Source organism: Crocodylus porosus, unplaced genomic scaffold (genome assembly GCF_001723895.1).
Source record: "Crocodylus porosus isolate Cpor-Errol unplaced genomic scaffold, CroPor_comp1, whole genome shotgun sequence".
NCBI classification, from domain to species: domain Eukaryota; kingdom Metazoa; phylum Chordata; order Crocodylia; family Crocodylidae; genus Crocodylus; species Crocodylus porosus.
The window spans coordinates 3278065-3303967 of NW_017728943.1; the positions used below are offsets into that span (position 1 = coordinate 3278065).

The 25903-nt window shown below is 43.3% G+C and overlaps 1 protein-coding gene across 1 annotated transcript in view; it reads right to left on the bottom strand.

Annotated features, from left to right (window-relative positions):
* MAP3K3 (mitogen-activated protein kinase kinase kinase 3) overlaps positions 1-25903 on the bottom strand; it is an 85912-nt gene that overhangs the window by 10935 nt on the left and 49074 nt on the right. The window contains exons 6-15 of the mRNA XM_019548520.1: positions 22916-23015; positions 20914-21027; positions 15708-15831; positions 12478-12611; positions 10975-11048; positions 8860-8927; positions 8494-8586; positions 7351-7542; positions 4476-4624; positions 1772-1903 (exon numbers count right to left, since the gene is read on the bottom strand). Coding sequence (XP_019404065.1) covers positions 1772-1903; positions 4476-4624; positions 7351-7542; positions 8494-8586; positions 8860-8927; positions 10975-11048; positions 12478-12611; positions 15708-15831; positions 20914-21027; positions 22916-23015 — 1180 coding nt within the window. The remainder of the gene's footprint in view (positions 1-1771; positions 1904-4475; positions 4625-7350; positions 7543-8493; positions 8587-8859; positions 8928-10974; positions 11049-12477; positions 12612-15707; positions 15832-20913; positions 21028-22915; positions 23016-25903) is intronic.

A 25903-nucleotide genomic window follows, 5' to 3' on the forward strand; every position in this document is an offset into this window, starting at 1 on the left:
GAAAACTGTGGGGCTGGTAGCTCTTACTGAGGTCACAAAGCCTGCCAAGTTTCAAAAAGATCAGTGCAGAGGTTTGGGGGCAACTTCCCCTCAAGCTGCAGACAAGCAAAACTCCTGCCATGGGTGCTTGTGGGACTGACAGTCTCTGGCTTGAGGCCAGGAGGGGAGACACTACTGCACGCCTGGCTGCCAAGCTACTGTGTTCCCAGTTACCAATCAATCAATCATGATTTACTCAGGGACCAGCTCAATACACAGGACCTAGCTACTACATAACACTTAACAAGCATCAATTAGCACCTACAAAACCAGGCTAGGGAAAGGAAGGAATCAATACAGACAAATCAACTGCCCAAAGACAGACACAGTCTTGGCATGAATTTCGTCTGTCAGCAGCTAGGGGTGCAGGGCCCCAGACTCCCCCCTGCACCAATCTCCTCCACAGCTGACTGGCACCACAGCAGGGGGCCACCATCCCTGCAGCTGTCACCCTGCTCCACCTTAACACACACAGTGTCACCTATGGCACAAGTTTGGCTTGTCTGCAGCTTGAGGGGCAGTTCCCCCCAAACCCCTACACCAATTTTCTTGAAACTTGGCAGGCTTTGTGGCCTCAGTAAGGCCACAAAGCCTGCCTATCACCCCTGCAGTTTTCACCCCCATGGTGTGACAGCCATGGCATGAGTTTGGCTTTCAAGAATTTGGGGTACAGTTCCCCTCAAACCTCTGCACTGATATTCTTGAAGCTTGGCAGGCTTCATGCTCTCAGCAGAGGCTACCATCCCTGAAAATTTCATCCATATCATCAGACAAGAAACAACAGAGTTATAGATATTTCATTGATTCCCCATTATACCCTAAGGCCAGATCTCCGAAGCAGCTCCGAAGCTACTTCGGCCGGATTGAGGCGGAGACTCCGTCTGGAGCTCTGGATTGGATTGCGGCCATCCAAAGTGGCCGGATCTGAAGCCAGATCAGATCGCTGCTGACTAGCACAGACCTAGAATCTATCCCACGTTTCACTCCTTACCACCCCCACGTTCTCAATCTGATCTCTCACAGATACATTCCCAAAGCACATGAAACTGGGTCCAGGTTTTGACAGTCACCAAACATTTCCCAGATTCTCCAAAACCATTTCATTCAGTCACCCCCATAATGTGAGTTTGTGCCTGGCTTCAGTAGCTAAAGTAACTGGTCTCAACACTAACAAACAGCAAGGACCACCCAAGTGCATGGCATTGCTGTGCTTCCTAACCTGAAAACTTATCTGTATTCCTGCACCACTTAACTTTTTAGATGCCCTCCAGACACTGAGGAAAAAATGCCACTGTCCTGAACAGCTTCCATCTAAGAGTACAAATAATAGATGTAGTGAAGGAAGGCAGTCAGTGAAGGGGCTTAAAATATAAAAATCGTATTTTTGGTGTACAATAGATCCACAGTTCTCTCTGTAGACTATCTGGCTGATTTACTGAGGACTATGGAGTAAGAGGGATTTAATAGGGGAGGGAGAAAAGGAAGTCATGTCTTTAGAGTTTAGGTAAGGTAGGGTATACCATGCACAGCATGGCAGGGGAGATGGGGACCATGAAGATAGGTGTGCAATTAAGACTAGGGTGATACAGAAAATAAAACAAAGAGGAGCAGAGCTGTGACAGTACATCAAGGCTGAACCAGACATGTTCAAAAAAGGAAGACAGCTGAGAGGGCTTAAAGAGGGGTGGGATGGTCAGAGTAAGCAGTCTTTGTTCTTACTGCAGTCTCTTACCCCAGGCATGTATTCCATGAAGATGGTCAAGGTCTTTTCTGCTCGGTCCCGCAGGCAGCCATAATACTGAACAATGCGTTCATGCTGGAGGTTCTTCAAGAGCTGGATCTCACACTCCAGAGCACTCACTTCCTGCAGAAGTTAATATAGTGGATAAGGAGCTGTGCCTATGGAACATCCGGTTTCAACAACCTCACTTATGGCACCAATCTGACCTAGTGTTTGCGCCTCAATGTAAATCAATCCTCAGATCACCTTAGCTCTGATAGATCCCATGAGAGACCCATGTTCCAGATGATACTTGGTTAATGCTTGCTCTGTTCTAAGCTGGCTCCAGGTACTACATATATAAATGGGGCTTTACCCAGGGGCAGTGCTGCATAATGGGCTGAATACCAGGAACTCCTGGCCTTGAACTCAGCATTGACTTCCTGGAGGGATTTGGCCAAAGAACGTAGAGAAAAGTTGTTTCTCCTTCAAGAACATGGGAATAATCCTCACCGGAGCGTTGAGATATTTATAAAACAGCTCTTGCAATAACTTTACTACAGAAATGCCTTTAGAGACCAAGGTTATGGAGTCCAAGGAATATCTACGTTTCTGTCACTAACTTCCTGCCCAGATTTATGCTAGTGAGCTTTACTTGAGTTCAGGCTTAGGAAAGGAAGCTGTTCTTATCAGACCCAAAGCATCTGCAATCATTCACATGAAGCAATCACAAGACAAAGCAGAACGACTAACCAAAAAAGTCTAGGCCTAGAGTTGTTTAGCACACAGGAAAGGTCTCAGGTTCTTTTCAAATGCACAGAATGAACAGGAACAGCACTAGGGCACCACTGGGTTGCAGGAGAAGCAGAATGCCCATTCTCTGAGAACCATCTCCACTACTTCAGACCCATTCAGTCTTTTCTACCCCACACAGTCGCTTTTACCACAGGAATCTACCAGATTCATATTTTTCCATCCTGGAGAGGATACAACTTTGCAAGAGCAAGAAACTGGCCACTGCACAGATCAACGCAACCAGAAAGAAGCATCTTAATGGAGAGCTACTCATGGTTTAGGGTTGGAGGTTGCGGCACCTCCAAAATACCATGCATTTACCCAAAGCCGAGACAACTCCAAATTTACGATGACCCTAGAATAATTAGAATTTATACATGGGAAATTTATAAATTTGTTACAGTTTTATATGTATAGAATCTAAGTATTGGAGAGTTTTCTTAAATTCCACTCTCCCCAACCAACTGCTGCAGCAGGGAAAGCAGTGGCAGGGGGCCAGGCAGTAGGGGGAGTCAAGTGGTATAGGCCCTGCCCACTGGTCCCCCCTCCCGCCTGTCTCCCCTACCACTTGCACCTGCCCCCTCTGACCCTTGCACCCCACCCAAACCTGCACCCACTGGTACCTGTCCCCCCCATCCTCTGGCTTTAGCTCTGGCCCCACTCCATGTAGTTCTTCTAGCTTCATCCCAGCCCCGGAGCAGCTGTTGCAGAAGAGGTAGCTCCAGCTGGGCCCTGGAGCCAGAGCCCAGGCTAAAGCTGTTGCCAGGCCAAGTTGGGGGCAGAGAAGCCATGTTGCCCATGCATCCTGGGCTGGAGCAGGGCCAAGCCCTGCTGGAAGGGGCAGGGGCAGCAGCAGATAGAGGGAAAGACAGGAGATGGCAGTGGGGTGGCCAGTCACAGCAGCTGCAGCTCCAACTTTGACTCTGAGCCCAGGTTGGGGCTGGAGTTGGAGTCACAGCAGCCACTTGTACTCAAATCAAAACTGAGGGGCTCCCCCCCTCCCTCCCATGTTAAATAGGGGAAAACTTCATCTTGGATTTGAGTAAATACGGTACATTCTACCCTGTTCTCCTTACTCTCTGCATTACTTGGTGATTTACAGGAGGAGACCTGGTATAAAAGCAGGGCTCACGAGCATCAGGATTTAGCTTGGTGCAATAATCTGCAACCTTTCGTTACAGCAATTCAGTCTTTATGGATCAATCCTCCCAACTCAAAATGCCCTTGCTGTAAGTTGGGAAAGTTGTACATTAACAAGAGACTGGCAAAAAATTCTCAGTAATAATTCAAGCTCAACTTCCAGGGCAGAAGACAGCAAGTTATTCATTCTTTTGCAAACTTACAGACTCCATAACCCCTACTTGCTCCTTCCTACAGTTCCCAGATCCAAATGGACTGTCAATTAACATTAGCAAGAGCGCCACGTTTTCAGCATGGGCTGGTCATCTTTTTTTGCTAAGTTCATTATCCTTTGAACAAGCTGAACTGGAGTAAGAAACCTTTAGAAACTTCCAGCAATGGACACCTGCTATGGTAGGCAAATCCAGCACATATCTACCAGGGTCAGCCCATGGCCAGGACTTTGTAAAAAGCTTTGAATGGCAAAAAACCCCATTGCTTCCACATTTTTTTTCCCCCCCTCACATACTTGTCTAACAAGAGCCATGGTAGTAACTCAGGATTCACAAGAACCAAGACTGTAACTTGGCTACAACAAACCAATTAGGGCTAAAGAGCCAAAAAGGAGAAAGAAAACTGATTTTAGTTTCAAGCTAAAGATAATTAAACAACTCTCTGGAGCCTGAAGCCATAGCAGAGGCAGCAAAGGTGTTAGCTTTCAGACAGACACAGGTACATTCCAAGGTATCAAAGTGTGCATGGTTAGATTCAGCAGCTCTGAAGAGAGTTATCTTTCAGGTACCTTGCTTGTTTCAGGACTGTCTGGGTCAAACTGGACCTGCTTAGCTGCAAGCTCTCTGCCCGTGTCCACATCGTAGCACAAGTACACGCGACCAAAGGCACCCTGTCCCAGGAGTTTCCCTCGTCGCCAGTTTATTGGGGCACTTGGAGCTACAAATACAATAATAATTTGCCTGTTTACAGTGCTGTTTGAGGACCACAGGGTGCTGTACAAACACTAAGCCCTACTACTGAGAAGTAAAAATACTAAGCTGTTTCAATGAACTTTTAGTGTAGCTTCACACCACCATCAGGGAATATACCCCTTGGAACGCAGCAGTTGTTTTTCACCCAGAGCTCGATTGCCTTAGCATGCAGCATTCCTCCACTTGGCTTTTGTTCAGGAAGAGAAATCGCCACAACTCCCAAAGGGGGTATATGTATGTGTTGGGGGCAGATATTAAACAGGTCAGACTCCTAATTTTGCTGCAGTTGCTACCAGCAGAGTAGAGTGATGGGTAACTCTTGCTATACCTCTCCCTCTATGCTTGGAGTAGAAAAGCTTTGAAGAGGCTTTGCTGCTCTTACAAGTCTTTTATCAGAACTCTACTTAATAGACAGAGTTTTTTGGGGGGGGATTGGGGGGGGGGAAGGTCAATATAAGGCCTGCCTACAATAGTGAAATTATAATTATAATAGTGAATTATAAATTCCCATTGGATGCTGAAAAGCAGGAGGCTATTGTATAACCAGAGAGCAGGCCCTTTAATCAACTACTGCTATAGTGCTAGATAACACCAATAAAACCACTTGCATGCTCCAGATAAAAACTCCACCATTGCTACCATAGGTAGGATTGTACCAGTGGGCATTTATCAGTCCTAATTATTCTAGAGTAGAGGAGGCCACTGTATTGCATAAAGAAGTTCTGCATCAGAGATTCTAATAATAAAGCACAATTTCCTGCTGAACTACACATTTCAGTTATTTACACTAGAGCTGCACCAATATATCAGTGGCATATCGGATCGGCACTGATAAAAGGAAAATTAACTATTGGCAATCAGCTTTTTTTGGCCAGTGTAGCTGATAATGTCACCAATAAATGCTGTGTGCAGCTGCAGTGTGCATGTGGCCAGGAATGCAGCCCGGCAGCTTGGAGAGCAGCATCTAGCTGATAAGCAGTGGGGAGGGAAGGGACACACATGGGGGAGAGATGGCAGATTGAGGCCCCCATGGTGAAGGAGGGAGTGGGACATGGACAGGGGCAGGCACTGCCCATCCATGGTGGTGAATGTGACCCTGGGACCCTGCTGTACGCACCCCTGGGGGAGGCATGGGGGGCATGTGGCACCCTGCATTTGTGCACGGGGCAAGCATGGGCTGCCTGCTGTGGGCTCGGAGCCAGGGGCTGTGCCAGACTTCCTAGCGAGCAGGCTGGGCTGGGCCTGAACATTTCCTCCCCCCATCCTTTTTCCCCACAGACTTACCGGCAGGAGGCTGCACTCCAAGCTGCCAGGCTACATTCCTGTAAAACTGGCTATCAGATCAGCATCCACTGACATGGCTGGTTAATAATTGGCTATCACTATTGGCCCAAAAAATCTTTATCGGTGCACCCCTAATTTACACCAATGCAGACTGCAAAGTAGGAATAACCCATTACTAAATTGGACATGCAATATTTTTCTTCAACTATGCATTGTTGCAAATAAAAATGCAGAGTGCGTGCAGACAGTGGAGCATCAGGGCCCCTGTACTTAGAGTCCATATGAAAGCATTTTTGTTATAAAACCATAAACAAAAGTGGTACAACCACCTGGACAACAGAAGAATGCAGGGGGGCTGAAAAAAGTTAGCTTTGCTACTGTGACTCTATGTTTTAAAGAGACAAGGCTGATCAAATGACTTTATATTGGCTGACTGGTTGGCTTGATGACTTAATTATGGCATTAGCTTTCAGAATATCAACTCTCTGAAGCTCTCACGTTTAATACTTTGCTCTCACATTTTAATACCAACTCCTTTTAAAAGGGATAGACTTTGTTTTGTTTTTTTTAAACAAACTGAAAAACATTCCCATACAAAATACGTAGCATTCACATAAAAATAAACCTTCCTATTTTGGAACTGTAAGAGAAAAAATAATTCTTAGCTGGTAACAAATTAATCAGTCTAAAAGCTTCATTCTAAACATGACAGATAAACCCACTAAAAAGCAGCTCTTCAATGACTGCCTGAAATTTCTGGGTATCACCTGGAGTCAGCTGACTTCAGATATTATCTTGTGGCAGAATTTTTAATGCTTTTTTTTTTTTTTTTTAAACAGGAAAAGGCAACTCTCAGTAGGAACCTGAAAATAGACTCTTGCTGTGATGGATCACCAACAGTGAAATAGCACAGGGCATTTTAGAGACTTGTCAAATATTTTTATATACATGCTCTTATTTAGTGACTACTTGGCTATTTCAGTCATAGCCAGGCACTTAATTTGCTCTTCTGCAGTCAATCACAGACTGACATGGAATTTGCTAAACACCATGACTAGAATATTAGGAAGCAGAAGACAACCCTGGTATTCCAAGGGTGGAAATGCCTTTTTACCTGTACTCTCACTGACTTTTCCTACCACAAGTGAGAAGCAGAGGGTACACAGCAGGAGGGGCACCAGTCTCTGATGGTACTTAGAAATGGTCTACTGGAGAAAAAGGTAGAAAACTATTGCCCATATAAAACCTACAGCTTCACAGGTCTGGAGCTGTTTGTTCTAGCAAAGCTCTTGGGTAGTCATATGGAACTGATTTCCAACAGTTCTCCCTCTCCTGCTCATCTAGGTCTACTGCCTCCGCCAACAAATCACAGCCCCTGATTGGCTGTTTTGGCACAAGGATGCTTACATTTAGTTGGGATGTTCCTCTCCTGCACCGAGAGGGCATTCTCGCTGTCAGCGCTCCGCAGACGCCCACGTGGGTCCAAGTACTGCACTGCCAAGCCCAGATTCTCCCCATTGGTACTCAGGGAGCGACTTGATGGCACCAATGTGAACAAATTCCCTTGGTGACGACGTATCCGGGGAAATGTCCTCCGGCCTTAAGAGATTAAACAGGGCAGGAAGGGAGGGGGAGGAGAAGAAAGTTAGGTTTTTCCAAATGATTTATGCATAAGTAGAAGAGCATCACCAAAGCCTGAGACCTAGGTAAAAAGAAAGGGAGCTGAACATGTTACGTGAAACCCACCAACATACTGAAGACACTCAGAAACACCAATCCAGGGTTACTGGTTAGGGAGAAGGGAGGTGCAGTCATTTTACTGTTGTCCCTCTTGGGTGCTGCTCTCCAGCAGTCTCATCAAGCTTTTTACTCTCTAAAGCAAAGAGGAAGATCTACAGTGCACAAGCTGCCATGTAAGCTCCAAGGTTTGTTAATACCCAGATTGGAGTAAGAGAAACAAGAAAATTACTTGCTAGGTAACAGCCCCATTTATTAAAAGGTAGTTCCACAGGATACACAGGCAAAACCAAGTTAATCACTGTAAAATTTGCCAGATATCCAGCAGGCCACCTGACTAGCAGACACCCATTTCTTTAAATCATTACTGTTGCACTGAAGCAAGCAAACTTTAAAAGAGCTTAGTGGTTCAGACCAGGTTTGGTCTACAGATCAGCCCAGCAGGGGAGATGCACAGGGCAGAAGTCTCTTCAGGTTATAGTGCCCCAGCCTGTGGGTAATGTGGTTATTCAGCAATAACTGTTCAGCATGGATATCCCTGGAGAGGAAGGAAAGAGTAAGCAAGGATCATATATAGCAGGGTACATACCAAACCTGCACTGGTAGGAAAACCCGATACTACAAATAACATTCTGTCATGAGCTATCACAACAAATTATGCACTTGAGGAAGCAGTGTGCAATGAGGATCTCCAAATACATGGGTTATTTTAGCCCTCTAGTGGTTCACCCAAAGGCTTTGACCCATCTCCAATACAGTTACCACCTCACTAACCTTTTCAATTTGGGAACTGAAGGGCTGCAAAACACTTACCATCATTGTAATCTTTGTGCTGCATGGAGACATTGTAACGTCGAGGGTATGTCCCACCTTTCCCTGCTTTATCATAGATTTGATTTTCACGATCTGGGAACAGACATGAAGAGGCAGAAAGTAGGACTCCTTACACAATGTACACAAGTTATAATGCCAGGGCATTCCACTACAAACAGGCTTCAGGGGAAAAGGCGGCAAATTCTGAAGTTGATGGGAAAACTCTCTTATAAACTACCCAGCATACAAGAGTAAACAACAAAAGTGGAAAGACACCTGTACAGTTAGCAGCTTTGATTAAAATGCTAAGAGTCAGAACCTCTCAATGGCTATAACTAAATGCTTTTTATACTGTTTTGAACATACCTGAAAACTCCTGTCTGTTGTCAGGGAAGCTTTGCGCTCTTGACATCCGTGACTTTCGAAACGAAGGGCTATTTCAATAAAGGACAAGACAGTTTAGACAGTGATTTACAGCAATTGAAAATAAACTGAGTTCAAAAGGAAGTTAATGAAGATGCAGGTGGGCATATGCAGTTCTCAAACCTTTTTTCTACCACCCACTGTAGAACTGCTTCTTCAGCTCTACAGCTTGTGCAATGGCAACTTACTTCATGGTTCAGCACTTGGAAAGCTAAGATCAGGTTGAGGCCTTGTTAGCCAGGTTGTCTCCAAATGTGGCCAGTTGTCCAGCTTGTGCCCCCAGATTTGCCTTCCTACTGGGATAAGAAGCATTTCCTTGCTTGGCACAGTTGCTCTGCCATGCAGTACTGCACACTGCCACAGCAGCAAATGTCATCCCAGAAGGTTGGAAAGGGAGCTTAGACAAATGTTGTCTGGGCAACAAAACTAGGCTTCTTGCATTCATGTGTTAAATAGGTTTTGCTGGAGTAAGGATGACCAATCTTTCACATTCCCCAAAAGATTTCTCTTACTGTAGGGCTGAGAACCTCAGCTTCCCCAGATCCTACCAAGCCCCACAGGGAGTTGTTGGGCAGGTTATTTTGGAACAATCAAAACTCTACAAACACAGGGTATTTCGGTGCAAAGAAACTGAAGTCTGAACTCCTTTAATGCCCCAAAACCATTGGCAGGAAGCTGAATGACTACAGAAGTAGATCTTATGTTCATCATAGCACACGCTGCTTAGTGCTACTGAAAAATCAGTTTTGGAGATCTCAGATGGAGGCATGCTGGGCCCAATATTATGAGGTGCTAGTGCCTACAGTTCCAGCCAACATCAAAGAAAGCAACGGTGATTCAGCAATTCTGAAAGTTAGGCCTTTAAATGCCTCAAGTTCAGCTCTCCAAATCAGAAAAGGTCTGCTTCAGGACTTGATTTCTTTGGACGTTCCAAGAAGCAACAACCCCTATGATTATTCAGCCCTTTCAATGGCCCATGTATGGTTCTCTTCTACAAGCTATGCACCTCAGCTTAGAAGTTTAGCATAACAGCTACCCAGAAATTCATACCCTCTTCCCCACTCTGATATGAGATGGTATTTGATATATAGGCAGCAGACACCTTCAGAAGGGGGGTGTGGGGTGAAGCAGAACAAAAGATCTGGTTAAGGGAGAGGAGTTTTTTCTTTTCCCTAGGAAAATGCAAGCATTTAGTGCATTCAACGGGTGGGTACACAGAGAACATTCTTCTCTGTATCTGTTCAAGCACAGGATGAGAATCACTGCCACTACACAGGATTCAGCAGTGGGTAGGAAGAGGGAGAGAGTCCTCCATCTTCCTTTGGAACAAATGCTACATTTGACAAAAGAGATATAGTGTAATGATATGCTCTTGCAACTTTTTTTTTTACATGAACAAGTAAGTGTTGTTTCTTGGAGATCTCAGTGCCCAGAAGCCAGATGTTATAAAGTCTAGACTGGGAAACTGCCCACATTGAAAGCTTGAATTTTTAAAACATAGGCTCTACTTTGTTGGTGCATGGTTTTGCTAAGAAAAATAACAGCTTTGCAGTGCAGTTAATTCTATGAAATGTGTTGGGAAATTACGTAGGAATAGAACCCTATAATTTCAAGGAAAATGGTCTGAAAAGAAAAATAAACTGACTTGCGCAAGCTCAAATGGCATCAGAATGTGATCACACAGGGTGCCTATACATGTGCTTCAGGGTGGCGCTTAATTAAAGCGGCCTTGAGAGCGCTCTAATTAAAGCGCCTGCAACATCACATGGATTTAGCATCCCACACTTCAAAATGGTGGCAGGGGTATTTTAACTAATGTTTGTTGGACAAGTTTTAGTTAAAGCACCCCTGCCACTATTCTGAAACACTGAAATGCTAAAGACTTGTGATGTGGAGGTGCTGGAGTGCGTTAATTAGCAAGCTCTAGCAGACTCCCAGTATTCTCGATTAATCAAGTATGCTCTGATGTGTGCTAATTAGAACATGTTGGAGCACAGCTTTGTCACTCCAGGGGGTGTATAGATGCCCATTGGGCCTCTGGTCAGTTTGTATTTGTACCTGTCTGCAGATCTGTCCAAGGACTGACAGCTTCCTGATATCGAGTTTTCAGCACTGCTTAGAGGATCCAACATCTGTAAGACAAGGTCATGAAAATTTAGGTACTTGGGCTGGGCTGATTTTGCTACCAAAGATGTTGCATAGCAAAATGCAGGGTTCACTTTTGCTTCCCCATAGTTGGTCCATATTGGATAGGAGACTCTTCAGAAAGCATAGCTACCCTCATCTCCCCAAGAATTTGCTGGAACAGCAGTTCAAAGCTACAGGGCCATTTCAGATACCATAAATCACCTGACTGTAAGATAATCCTGAATTTAAGATGACCCCCCCCAATAATTAGATTCTATACATGGAAAATTTATAAATTTGTTATAATTTTCCATGGACAGAATCTAATTATTGGAGGGTCATCTTAAATTTGTGCCTCCCACTGCTTCGGGGGGCAGGTAGTGGGAGAAAGCAGATGGTTTGGGGAGGTCAAGCAGCATGCCCCCACTGCCTGTCCAGCGCTCCCACTTGCATCCTTCCCCCTTTCCCCCACAGCCTCTGCCCTCTCCCCCCCTCCCCCAACAGCCTCTACTCCCTCAGCATGCTCCTCCCTCATCTCCCCCACCACCTTGCCCTTCGCCTGGCAGGTGCCACCCCCACTGCAGCTTGGAGTGCAGAGCATGGCCCCAGCCTGGCCCTGTGCTGGCTCAGTGCTGCTGCCAGGGGGCCAGGCTGGGGCATGCTCTACAAGGGGCAGGGAAGGGAAGGGGGGACAGACAGGGAGCACAGACTGCAGGGAGAGGGGTGGAGAGGTTGCAGGGGGCAGGCAACAGCTCCAATCCTGGTGCAACTGCCTGCCCCCATACCACCTTGTCCTTGACTCCAAGATGAGGGGCTTCCTTCTGCCCATGTTAAACAGGGGGGGAAAAAAACAGCAACTTTGTCTTTGAATCAAGTAAATTCAGTAGTATAAAAGCCTGACATGGTTAAATTCAGTCTACTTGCATCTGCACACATGGAAATTAAGGAAATATACATCATACTGGAGGCTAGTGGTAGCTTTAAACTTTTACAGCTATCTAGGCCTGCATGCACTAGACTAGCCAGCGTGCCATCTTGAGTTCCCTGGCTGTGGCCCATTGGACTTCAGCCCCAGCAGCAGTGATTCTGTTCCCAAATTGCCTTCTCCACTTGCAAGGTACGCTTGGCACCAACTTCCTGCTTGCATGAGCAGATCACAAAAACCAGATGGCGGCAATCCCACGCACACCTTTTCCATGTCCACAGAGCTAGAGGGGCCTGCTTGTAAGATGGGTGAGCTATCCACAGTGACTGCTGCTTGTGGCCCAGCCAAAGTCTTGAAAAAGATGCAGTGTAGTGATATTTACTATCAGCATTTGTAGAGACAAGCTTAAGTGAAGACTGGCAGCTCATATGAAAGAACAAAAACAGTGGCAGATTTAATGAGGACTGGGGCTTTCTCCCCCCCTTGCACTTCAGCATGCTCATACTCACACACTGCTCATTGGTCTCTGGGATGAATTCGCCTTCACTATTAATGCTAGTATAGGAACCCTGTCGAGCAATTCGCTGTTGCCTCTCTGGAACATACCCAGGGGGAGGAGAACTTCGGCCTGTGTTCTGAGAACCTGAACCAGACAAAGAAGTAGGTTTATTATGCAGACACTTATGTAGAGACTGCATGTACATGCACATAAGGTAAAGAACTCCAAAAAGGGGACAAGGCACAGCCTTAATCTCTGAAGTTCTTGAGCCTTTGCAATAATAGGAGCAATTCTTGAACTAACATTACAGTTGTATTCAATAGTAACTCTGTGTCTACTTACAATAGCTTACAGTGCTGTTAAGTGATTACTTCAGTGAGTCAAGTACTGGTGTTTGGAGCACCATGAAAAGGTCACCTGTGAAACATTTAAAACAGTGCTAGGCTAGGCGGAGCATCCTCCACGCAACCCTGCTCATCTAACAGCAGCAAAACCTCTGGTGTAAAATCAGCTTCATGCTCTTATCAGGACAACCATTTTCCTGCCTCAAGTAACATGTGTTGAACTAATACTATTCTGTCTGAGTAGCAGGACTAGCCCTGCCCAGCTGTTAATAACTTGACTAACTACCTCAATGTATGCCTTTATGAATATCAGGGGAGATTTGCAGCAGCACTGAGTTGCATTCATAAGAACACCCAACAATCACTTGTCCAAGGTCATGTGAGGAGTCATTGGTGGAACTTCAGGATCAGTTCCCAGGTGTGTACATTCATATCTACTGAATTAGTTACAGTATGCCCAAGTACTGTGACAGGCACGTAGAGACTGGCAAGTGATTTCCTGTGGACAATATTTCACACACCTGTCACTACCTCCTTCTCCTACATGTTATATTTGTGCCAATTAACTGAAAGCAGGTGCAAGTTTTCTTTGCAGAGCTCTGGAATGGAACATGTGGGCTGCAGCATGACTTTGAACACCTGGGGTACCAAGTATGGACAATAAGCAGTTTGCCATCTTTAAAATTACTGCCTGATTTTCCCAACAACTTGGGGGGGGGGAGTGTCACATGAGACTGTCAGCCAATGAGAACAGAGATAAACAAGAGAGTGTGCTTTGTAGCTGGATCCAGTCACGAGAGTACACTTTCACTTTTTCCGATACAATGCAATGGCTCGTTGAAGGGAGCCCAAGTCCTGCTGGCTTCAGCCCAGCTGCTATTGTGGAAAGGCCCCCATCACTTTGCAGGAAAAGGAAGTCAGCACTAAATCAATGTATATCAAAGGAAATGAGTGGAAAAAACACAAGCACTGCCAGACAGTGCTTAGCAACATTTTCAGTTTTTGCTTTTTTTTCCTTTTTATAAGTCTTATCTTTACCCTAAACACCTCTGAACCCAGGGCACAACAAGCTGCTGAAAGTAGGCAACCACACAGGTGTAATCTGTACAGTCAAACCACTCACAGCACTGGTCTGAATTAGTTGCCCATTTTCCACATATGACATTAAAGGAGAGCCTGAAATCCTCCAGGAAACTGGAGGGCATTACTCTTTCCAAATTAAAGGGGGCAGGAAGTGGAAAAGGAAGAGAAATCACCTTCGAGATCTACATACTATAACACCAGTGGCAGGAATGGAGGCCCCTCTGGGTTTTATTTTTGGGCTCAAAATGATGTGCTTGCCTGCCAGCCAGATGAGGATAGAAAATGAAATAGTATAGAGTTTTCATGAATACTGACCCAAAATCTCATATGTATGTAGCATTACTGTGATGGGAAGGCAGGGCAGGTTTGTGCTGGGGAATATTATACAGAAGGGGCCCTTTGTTACTATCCTGTTTGCCCTAGATAGATGCCATCAGAGCACACTGAGTATCATTTGAATGGCTCGTCATGTTAATAAAGGAGAGAAGGGTTCCCCCACTCCTTTGTTTTCTATGATTTTTTGGCACTTGAATCGGTCCGTGAAAAAAGAAACCATATCAGGCTCAGAAAAGCACGGATGCTACACTTTCTTTATGAGACAGAGGAATGCTGCCCTAGTTTGAAGTTAACATGTATATAAAGGAAGTCCTTTCTGTTCCCATTTCAGCTGCCTGTACTTCACAAGTGCCCTCCATAAATTTCCATAATAAACTTAAGCGACTCATATACCACACAGATGTGATATCACAAAACACCTTAGCAATTAACCAAGCATTTTACCTCCACCCTCAGATAGGTTTCAGGTCAATCTAGCAAGTTATTCTCAACTTGTTCTATCTTGGAATTCTTCCCTGTCCCCTTTTCCAATCAAGCCTTAAGAAGCACTGCTGTGAACCCCTGACACCTGTTTGCACCCCCTTATTAAAACCCCCCTGTTTAAGTGGAATCAGATTCAATATTTAGCAGGCAAGTGTTTTACAAGCTTTCATTTGCAGAACCCACTGAATTCTCCTCCAAGTTTGCAGATGGTGAAAACTGAGACATGAGTTGAAGTAGTAAGTAGTCTCTCCAAACCGACATGCGTAGTTGCTTTTGGAGCTGGAGGAAGAATTCCAGAGTTCCCAGGTCTGGCAGAGACAACAACTAATGTATCTATCATCTGAAGCACCTTAAACATGCACTAAACACAAAACTTCTGTAGCGTGCTGCTGCTGCTCGACTCAGAGGACTTGGCTTTTCTTAGGCTTAATGCCAAGTAGTTTGTGGAGAATGAGTGCAGAGGCTCTAACTTGCATATTACCATTCTCACTGCAGTTTTCATCACAAATGAGCTAGTTTAAGCCACATTGGAACAAAAATCCTATAAAAAAAAATGTCAAAAACTTGTAAGCGTTCACAAATTATCTGCTACTACTCACTCAGAGGTAGGAATCTGAACATGTGGAGTACTAGTCTCATCTAATTTAGTTATTTTCATATTCCCATTAAAGCTTTGATGACCTTATGGTGACCTGATATAGATTCTGAAGTCCTAGATTTATGTCATGAGCTACATCTGATAATCTAAATAGAAATGTAATGGACTCAGATAGCCTTTACAATGTCCAAACTCAAAGAAGCTGGTTCTGGGACACCGCACTCGGCAACTGCTCACCTACTCTGACTAGTAAAGAATCATTATGAAAAGCATGATAAGGAACAGTCTTGTCCTAGAGTCAGTCAGTTTGTCTTGGACAGCATGAAAATTAAAAACCCATGGATACAAATTTTTAAGAAAAAGATGACGACTAGGGAAGGGCTGAGAAATACTCACTGACAGACAGGTGTCTACTTCTCGGCTCCGGAGGCTGGTAGGTTGTGTTCACATCCCCAACAGATTGGGAAGTTTTGATCCTGACTTGTTTGGGCATCCCAGAATGGGGCGAAGGACTGATCTGCTAAGCAGAGATAGAAAGCAAAAAGAGGTTGAATAAGAAACTGAGCAGAAGTATAAAGTTTTACCACTGGCCAAAAGGTACCTGAATAAAAGCCTGGAAACTGAAGTATTTTATTTATCCACAGAACAAAAACAAACAGAGGCAGCAGCATGGAAACCTACCCAGTTACGGAGGTGAAAAGTAGTCTGACCACTTGTGCCCACTCCCTCGTGATCTTGAATGGATCCCAAGATTCCCAAGTTTCATCATACCTTTGCCATCACCAAAAATCTGTGAAACCTACTAGTAAAGGGTCTTATCTCCTTCTAATGAAGAGTTCCAAAAAAGATGATGATAGCCTAATACTGCTACCAGTCAGCACAAGAACTAGAACTAATCTAAGCTGAGGATTTAAACGATTTAGGTAAGTTTGATTCCACACCTGAAATTGTTACATCAGAAAAAAAATCTAAGAACTTTAAGATATAGGAGTACAAGGGGATCAATTAAGGTGATACTGTACAGTCTAAATTATATTCTGTTTATTTTATATGACCTTTGTCTCAGGCAGTGTAGAGGAAGAGTCAGGGCTGGGTACTGAAGGATGCTGTTTGTAGGACTTTAGCATTATTTACTTAGGAAGATAAATGGTGTGAATGAGTCAGAAGACTGTAGCAAGAGATAGGACAGTTCATGTTTAAGACAGGAGAACAGTGCCCTGAAGAACTGGATTCTACCCCTGATTCTGCCACATTTTCTGAATGTCCAAATTTAAACCCTGGGTCTGATTAGCAAAAGTACCAAACAGTCATAGTGGCAACCAAAATCAAAGAAGTTCTGCTTTGAGCCTGCTGCATGTTCTGAAAAATTAGGTCCTAGGCACTTTATACACAAGTGAACACTTTTGACCTTGATTGCTAGGCTTCAGCTCCCCATTTATAAAATGGGGATAAAACTCTCTTCCTCCTTTCACAGGGATATTGTGAAAGTAAGTTCATATTTATGAAGCACTCATAATTTAATGATGAGTGCCACAAAAAAGACCATGAGGAAATTTGTAATTGTGTCTTTTGTGCATGGTTTGAATAGTGTGCAGCAATTAAGGCCTAAAGCTATGTGCAGAACAATGAAGATAAAAAAAATACTGAGCAGCTGCTCATTTAGTGAGAGCCATCTATCCTGTGCATTTAATTAGGCAGGGATCCGGTAGAAAAATAGCGTATGATCATATAATCAGAGACTATCATAACACATATACACAAGGGGGCTGAATTATGATTGCACAGCCAATCTTAATTCTGGAATTTCCTAACTTGAACGTTTGACTTTGTTTCATTAGTGTTCTTTTAATAAAGCATGTAATTGGTACATAAAGGCTGAACAAGCTATTATACACAGGATGCACAATGTTAAAAAGTAACAGCTTGAGCTTAAAGTTAAAAAATGTAGAGGGAACAAAGTTTACCTGCAGACAGTGCTGCCATGGCAACATTTACTTTTTGAGAAGGGTGTAAGGGGAAGGAGGGATTTGGGGTGAGTAAAATTATCTATCTATAGGGAGTGGCTCAGCCTGAACAGATGCCTCTGAGTTAGGAGGACATCAGGTGGGAACAGTTAGGTGATCCTGGGCTCTGCCACACAGCAAGCATGGCTAGCATTTTGAGAAGTACTCAGCATTGATTTAATTCTGACTGTAATGGTAAAACTCCTGAATTCCACAGGACAGGAGCAAGGCCAACTCCAAGTGCTTTCAAAAACACCACCACCTACCTACAGAACTAACAGACACAGCAACAGGTCTCAGACTGGAGGGCATTCTTTAGGGAGAGGAGCCAGCAAGAGTAAAGGATATGGATGTGTTTTCAGTAGGCAGCATTCTCAGTAGGGCCAAAGCACCCAACCGATCAGACAGATGCACAAAATCAGTCATCCCAGATACTGTGTTGGCATTTTCCCTGTAAGGGAGACCAACAAGGTAAATTAGTCTGCTCTCTCTACAAATTAGGGAAATAACCTGGGTAAAACTTTGAGCAGCACTTTTCACTCAGATCTTGTCTGTAACTGACCAGAGACCTCAAATTACATGTAGCTGGAAATAATTCAGATATGATCACAGACAATCTCCTTACATACACTCTGAAATCTGTAAGCCAACACCAAAGGGTGAATTATTCTAGCTCCCCCCTACCGCTAGGTCTCCAAGGCAGGTTATAAACAGACATGGTCAAATGAAGCAGATCCGCTGTGCTGGAATATGTCCTGGCAGACACAACCGAATCACTTTGTTGGGCAAAACAGATAATCACCCATTGTTCTGCAGGGTTGGGCCCCTGCTGCTTGCAGGAGTGGCTGGGGCCTGATTCTGTGTAGATGACACATGGGGCATGCCTCTGCAAACAGGAGAACCCTGGGTTTCCCATTTGAAGAGATGTGTGCCTGGGGGTTTCCCAGGATACACAGCATCAAGCCTCTGAAGCCCTGGGAGAGCCCGCCTGGGGCAGCTAGAGAATACAGACAGCTCTGGACTGCTCACACTCTCCCAAAAAGCACACAGACATCTATGCAAAATAACAGGGCAAATTTATACCACCTATCTTGTAGCTACACATTTTGCGAGGCAGGAATGGGCATAGGCATTTGTTTGCTTGTCCTTTGTGATGCTATAAATGTTTTTATGGCAGCACAAAGGCAAGATCTGTTTCCAGCCTTAATGACCAACTCATTCAGAAATACATACACTCTCATAGGCAATGGTCTACTTCGTCAGTTGCTTCATCGTCACATTTGATGAAGTAGGTTGTTGTTTACACAAGTTTATGCATTTCTGAACAAATTACTTTCTAAGGTGCCACCCTGCTCTGCTTTCTGCCTGACTTCAGACAAAGACATCTCTCTCTAGGTCTTTTAATGTTATACCAGAGCTAGAGCTGACCAAGATGAAGAGTATGACAAAAGTTTAGTTTCTTTTACTTTCTTTGCCAAGGAATGTACATTTGAGATGGGAGATTGCATTGGGATAGCTATTGCAGTGACACAGGAAGTAGCTATCTTGACAGGCCAGATCCTCAGCTAATACATCATCTATACTGGCTGATGATTTTGACTGGCCCTACCACCAGCTGATTTTTCTTTACTAGTCCAGGCACACGACTACAGCAATTTATCCCATTTGTATCTAGGCTGATAGAAAGGATCAGAGTTTCTTTTTAAAGGCCAGAGCAAGAGCCACTATAAAATTAACATAAATAGCACTTGCTAATGTAGACTCTCGAAATAAAGTAGCACAGTTACTGGAGCAGATTTAAATAGCTTACTTTTATTTACACACACACACACACACACACACACACACACACACACTTTAATTTTGTTAGTATATATTTGTGCCAAGTCATTGCATCACCTTTCCATCTCCAGAAATAAGAGCCCAATCAAAACAAAATCTGTATCCTGTACTTTTGGGGGGAAAAATGCTTCCTACTGTCACTGGGACAAGATCATTCAGGCAAGAAGCTTCCTTTAGGCTCCTGCGCTTGTTTCATCACATGCAGGGGTGTCTGGTCAACCAGCTCAGAGATGAAGAGGAAGTCAAAGGAGAAGGGGAAATAGTGGCTCTTACTAAAGACTTCACTGTGGAAGAGTTTGCTTCTGCTTCAAGCAGAAAAGGAAAAACACCTAATAAAAGACATCACAGGACTAACTAATGGTTGGTGAGAGAAGGCATTAAGTGTTTACTCTAGGGCATTACCTAGGGTTTGTGTAAAGTTTGGATAATATTACTTACATCTAGGTTATAGCCTGAAGGTATTCAAGCTAATAGAAGGCTGTAAAAAAAAAAAAAAAAAGAGGATTGTCTAAAGTTTTTACCTTCATGCCAAGAAAACTGAGGCTACATTTCCAAGGCCATTTTCTTGACAGCACAAAAGTACTGTTAAACTGCATCCAGGAGTCACTGTATTTGTTAACAGGGGGTTATGAAGTCTGAAATATCATAAAGAAACTTTATGTCCTTGAATCTAGCCAAACCAGGAATTTTCAGGGATCCTAAGTACTTACATTTGGGGAGGTTCTGAAAGAGTGTAATAGAAATGAGCTTTAAAGATTTGATAGTAGTTCCATGTACCATTCAATGCAAATTAATTAGATTATTTGTAAATAATCTGTGTTCAAATGTGAAATTTATATCCACAGAGTTTTAGAAGCTAACACTGGTAAAAGACACTGAATTAAAACTCTGGTGAACAAGATCCTTTGACACCACTGCCAGGCCAGCATGGCTCAACCACAATGTGGGGAGTTTAGTGGAATGCTCACCCTCAAATTAACAAGACCATTCAGTCTTATGGGTCCTCTCTTCCAAGTTGGCCAATTGGTGCAAATCATGGTGTGCTTGCGGTAGGAAAGCTGGAACCAAAACCCCTGGAGTTCATCTCAGGTGCCACCAACAGTAATTAGATGAGCACACCACCATTCCTACCAGGAAGGATTCACACTGAAAGGCTCTGTAGCTCTGGAGGGCAATGCCCTAAGGAAGAGCCAATAGCATGCCTTTAAGAATGAGGCCTGCTTTCAGGAAGGTAAGTTATTAAATAAAGTTTGGATGTTGCCAGAGTTTACACAGGCAGGACCTTTTGCTCTCTAGACACACAGCATAAGTCCCCCACACACTGCACTTAGTCTCCAGTAAGTGCCCCCCCCTTCATCTTCTCAAATATTGTCAATAAAAATATAACCACCAAATGCTAAGTTATTAAAACTTGTGTAGCATGTGCCATCTTAATCAAAACCATAAACAACCTTCCTGTGAACCAGATCCATTGAACGTTATCTGAATCTACTTATGAGGGGATATCGGCAATAAATGTCCTTTATAATTATAGCTTTGATCATCTGTCTAGTATTTTAATACTCAAGTGTGCTGAATCAGGGGAAAAATATAAAAACCTCAGGCAAAGAGAGTATGTATGTGAAGCACAGCAGCCTTACTACTACATATTATCCCTGTTAGCAGGGTACCATTATAATGCAAGGACCTTTAACTAGGGGTCATAAAGAAAACCTCAAGTATCACTTAGTTGTAATGCTACAAAGCAGGTTACCTACATGGTTTCTGTCTTGAGACAGTAGTAATATTCTAAGGCTTTTCACATTAGAGCTTCGGTCCAAGAGATCTATTGCTTTATCCAGGTCATCTTGATTTTTCAAGGGAATAGATAACTGCAAAATATAGAACATAAATTCAAAGTTAGCAGAGATATTAATACCACATACAGGCAATAAGAGGTTTAAACAAAACTGAAAGATTCGGTAGATGAGATGGGACAACTGAGAACTCTGCATCCTTTCTTTGTGAGGAGAATTTATCTTTTTGTTCAGGATCTCTCTTGCCCCCATTTCTCAAGCTAATTGCCTCCCACAAAGGTTTTCCTTTGCCAGAGATGAGCAAAACAAACAATCCTGGATTTCTTCTTGAACTTGTATCTCTGCTAACATGTTCCTTATCTGACAAGAAAGCAGTTTCACAAGGAATATGGTAAACTGGGGACAAGAAGAATAGGTAGGAAGTGGATCTCAGATAAGAGGCTAATGTAGTCTTATGGGTCCTCTCTTCCAAGTTGGCCAATTGGTGCAAATCATGGTGTGCTTGTGGTAGGAAAGCTGGAACCAAAACCCCTGGAGTTCATCTCAGGTGCCAACAAACAGTAATTAGATGAGCACACCACCATTCCTACCATAGTATAGGATAGTAGTTAGATTAGACAGATAGTAGTTAGATTAGACAGAATGGACTCCCTCTGGAAGAGTCAAAGGAAAATCTTGAATTTGCTAAAAAGCTGAGATTTCAGAGGCCCTCTAGGATAGAGCTTATATTTGCACTGTTTAGCTCTAGACAGCCATAATGGGGAGGAGGGAGGGAAAGGAGGGCAGAATTCATATGCAGTAAGATGAAGAACATATTCTACCATCTCAGAACGACACATACTTCCTTTAAAATGTATACAACCATCAAAACATTGCAATTGTCCTCTTTCCAGCAATCTGAATGCCATCACGTCAACCAAACCCAGCTGATAAATTATCTTAATTCAATCAGATGTCCACCCTTTGACCCCTCCACTGATTTTTCAGTGCCCAGGATAAGAAGCTCAAACTTCTTGTCCTCATCTCTAATCCCAGACTGGGAAATCTCTCTCATGTCTACTGTTAATTCTAAGATACCTGTATCCTTGCAAAAGTTTTATTTGCTTCCTCCTCCCACTTCTGTCTGTCTTGCCACAATGCTCTCCCAGCATGCTCCCTCCACTCAAGTTTTCCTCAAAGGTATACACATCAGGGGAACAGAAGAATTTGGGATAAGATGCTAACTACTCTTTGGTTAACTTCTGGTGCCTCAAGTATAACAAAAAATCTTCTTTCCTCTCTATCACATCCTGTTGTCAGCTTCTATCAGACTGTAAAAGTGTTTGTGACAAGGACTGTCTTTAAGCATAGCACAGCACCAAGTAGAACACTGTGCTAATAAGCATTCACTATGCCTTAAATAGACGGTAAATGCTGAGTTTCTAGCACTCCATAATTATCCTATGCACCACCTTTTCTGAACAATTAGCTTTGATTTTGAAAAAAAAAAATTTATGCACCAACATTGAGGATTCACTTGCATGTTTTTTTCAATAGTTATGCTGGTAAGAAACACGCTGTTTTTTATATTAAAAAAAAATTCCCTCCCCAGGAGGATGTAGTATGAAAATGAAAACAGTTACAGCCAGGTGGAAGGCTGTGACATGGTCAAATAGGTCAGAGACAATATGGCATTTCAGCAGTGCCAGCATTTGAGATGGATAGTACAATGACCACATTACTACAAATTCCCTTCATTTCCCTTAGTCTCCCAAAAAAGGAGGAAATGAAACGTTAATATTCCCACTGCAGAGAGAAGTCAGTGCAATGATGTGTCAGTAATTGACATTTGTCCTCTAGAGAGGAATTGTGCAGTAACCATTCATGTCCAAGGGAAACTTGGAAAGTAACACTCAAGAAGGGACTGAACATGGGAAATTCTTTGAAGAAACCACTGCACATTCTCTGGCAAGTGCCTCTGTACCTCATTGTTCATGTAGTGGAGATCCAGTGGCTGACCAAAGGCTGTTTTCACCTTCTGCTGAACATCTTCATATCGCACAGGACGGACAAATGGGATAATTCTGGAAAGGCAGAGAAAAAAAGTCACTAAGGACATCTTTACACATGCTCTGGGGTGGTTGGGGGGGTGTTAATTAGAGTGGCTCTAAGGAGCTGCATCTCATATATTCATCATCCCACACTCCAAAATGTTGGGGGGGAAGGGGGGACACTTTAACTGAAGTTCATTCAATGATTAACTGATTCTGCTTTAATGCTTGCTAATTAGCACATGTCAAAGTTGGTGTCTGGCATATGTGTAGAAGCTCTAATTGTCCAAAGCCAAAAGATGTACTGGGAAAGTGATGTGATCAAACCAGCTGGGTGAACATTACAAAAGAAAACGAACACATTCATTCACTACTATTTTTTACATGCAAATTATGCTTCAGCAGAGAACGATTTTCTCCGATTTTTTAGTTGAAGTTAACTGAATTGTTCTTACAAGGGATTCCTGGCTGATAGTCTGTTTACAAGCACTTTATTCAGAGTATAATATTGCAAGTCAGAGATGTTTGACAGTATACAGATGTTACACACAGTGTTGATTCCCTGAGCAGGTATGTCTGTAACCTACGCTGGTTAATTATTATCACTGCAGAAGGATTCTAGCCTACTATAGCTATTCTCTAATGAGAGGTTTCCCATACATTTTAAATTATACAGATACTCATAGAAATGAGTGTGAAGTTCTGAAGGTTGCAAGTTTAAAAGCTAATGAAATACCAGACAACACTGTGTTACACTTGGAATCAAAAGCTTTTGTACTCAAATTTATGAATTCAATATTTACTTTTTGATATTTTCCACTTTGCTTAAAAGTCATCATCTCCACAAACATTCCCACAAATAAGCTTGTTTTAGAAGGTCTGAAAGAAGGAAACAACAGGCACACACACATTCCTGAAGCCAATTAAAAATCCAGTTTCACAGAAATTGCTTTCCAACATCCACTCTGTTTTAGCCATTACTTTGACCACTACTCTGCATGCACGATTCCGAGACTTTGAACTACAGCAAGAGCAAATTGCTGCACCTTGTGGCTGCCATTCAAATGCATGCAATCCTCAAAGAGGCTTTTTGTCAAGAACCTAGAGCTGGATTTAATGGGGCTGGACAAATGTTAATAACTAATGTTTGTGGTTTCATGCTAAAGCAGCCAGATATTCCAGAGCTTTTAATCTGACAGGAAGGACACCTCTCACCCCACTATCAAATAGTATACAACTGACCATGTGCAAAGGGTGATTTTGTTCCTCGACTTGTGAACCAGCATGGTATAATAAATATCCTCGTGTTCCAAATATAACACTGTACAAGATGTGTCAGGGCCCAGACCCCATACATTAAAGGCACCCTCCCATGACTCCCTAAGCCACCAAAATGTTAGAAACATTTCCAAAAAAAAAAAATCACAAGTACTTTCGTTGTGCAGCTCCAGGTAATGTTCCTCTGAACACTTCCAACACCAATCTGGATGTTAAATATCTGGTGCCAAATGAGCTGTTTGCCAGTAAGTAATTTGTATAAATGATATAAACACACATTAAGCTTCTTGCTTACCTTGAGCACAACCATTTTACCACACAACACAAAAATCTTCAGTCTTAAATCAAATGAAATTTTAGAATCCAAAGTGTACACAAACAGCCACAGAAAATTCAAAATGACAGATAGCATTGGACATTTGTGAGGGGCCTACAAAATCCTACGGCACAGGCAGGCTTTCCAGCAGTGTGGTTTTCCTTGTTCAGTATTTATTATAGTTATGCCTGCCTCAGAATAAGAACTAGAAAGGGATTAGGCAGCAAGGTAATATCATTTCAGCTCTGATTCAGTAACTGTTTATTTTGCTGAAATGTTTTTGCTGCAGAAAGTTGCCAAGTACTCAGCAAATCACATATTCCACCAGTGCTACAGGAAGGAGCTATTTTTCCTTTCTTTAGTGGAAGGATCAGTATATAATGCTTGTTACTACCTCAAGACCCTTGCCCTAATGACAAGGAGTGCTACCATCACTTTAAGATAGATGCATACATCTTACCTGTATTAAGCTATTAACCCCTTACTGTTCTAAGAATATGCACTTATCTTGACAGAAAATCCACATATCTGAATGCAAATTAGATCACATGAGAAAAGATGTTTTGTGGATAGCTCTGAAGGCCACTCAGCTCCACAAGGGTTTAAAAATAGACCATGTGGAGAAGGGCAGTGGAGGGTTCAGCTGGAAGGCAGGCAGCCCTCTTTCTATGTTCCATTAATTTCCCAAATTGGGGTACACAAACCCCTGGGGGTATGCAAGACATCTCTGGGAGAAATTGTGTAATGGGGGATTTAATTTTCAATTAAGGGGCATTTAAGGGATTAAATAATGGGCATTTAAGGGGTTAAAATATAAAATGTATGCTGGTAGGGGTACACGCGTTGCTGATAAATCTGGAAGGGGATATGCAATAAGAAAAAATTGGGGAACCTCAGCACTAGACCACTTGGGATCTACAAGGAATGCTGGGTCCCCAACACCTTATGCTCTCAACTCTACAAAGATCAGACTGGAGAGACAGGAGCAGTTATCCAGCTATCCAGTTGCATCGGCTTCTAGGTCTCAGTCTCCTTCGTTCAGGTCACCATTCTCCTTATTCATTTGTTCTCCCAAACTAACTCCTTCCCTTCCATTGTCCTTGTTAACACTCCTGCCCCATTAGTTACAGGTACCGGAGGACTGGAACAGGGCCAACGTGGTCCTCATCTTCAAAAAAGGCAGGAAGGAGGACCCGGGAAACTATAGGCCGGTTAGTCTCACCTCGATCCTAGGCAAGCTGTTCTAAAAAATTATGCTGGCACACATCCAGGAGGGGCCAGCAGGAGACTGCATGCTTAGGGGCAACCAACATGGGTTCATCAGTGG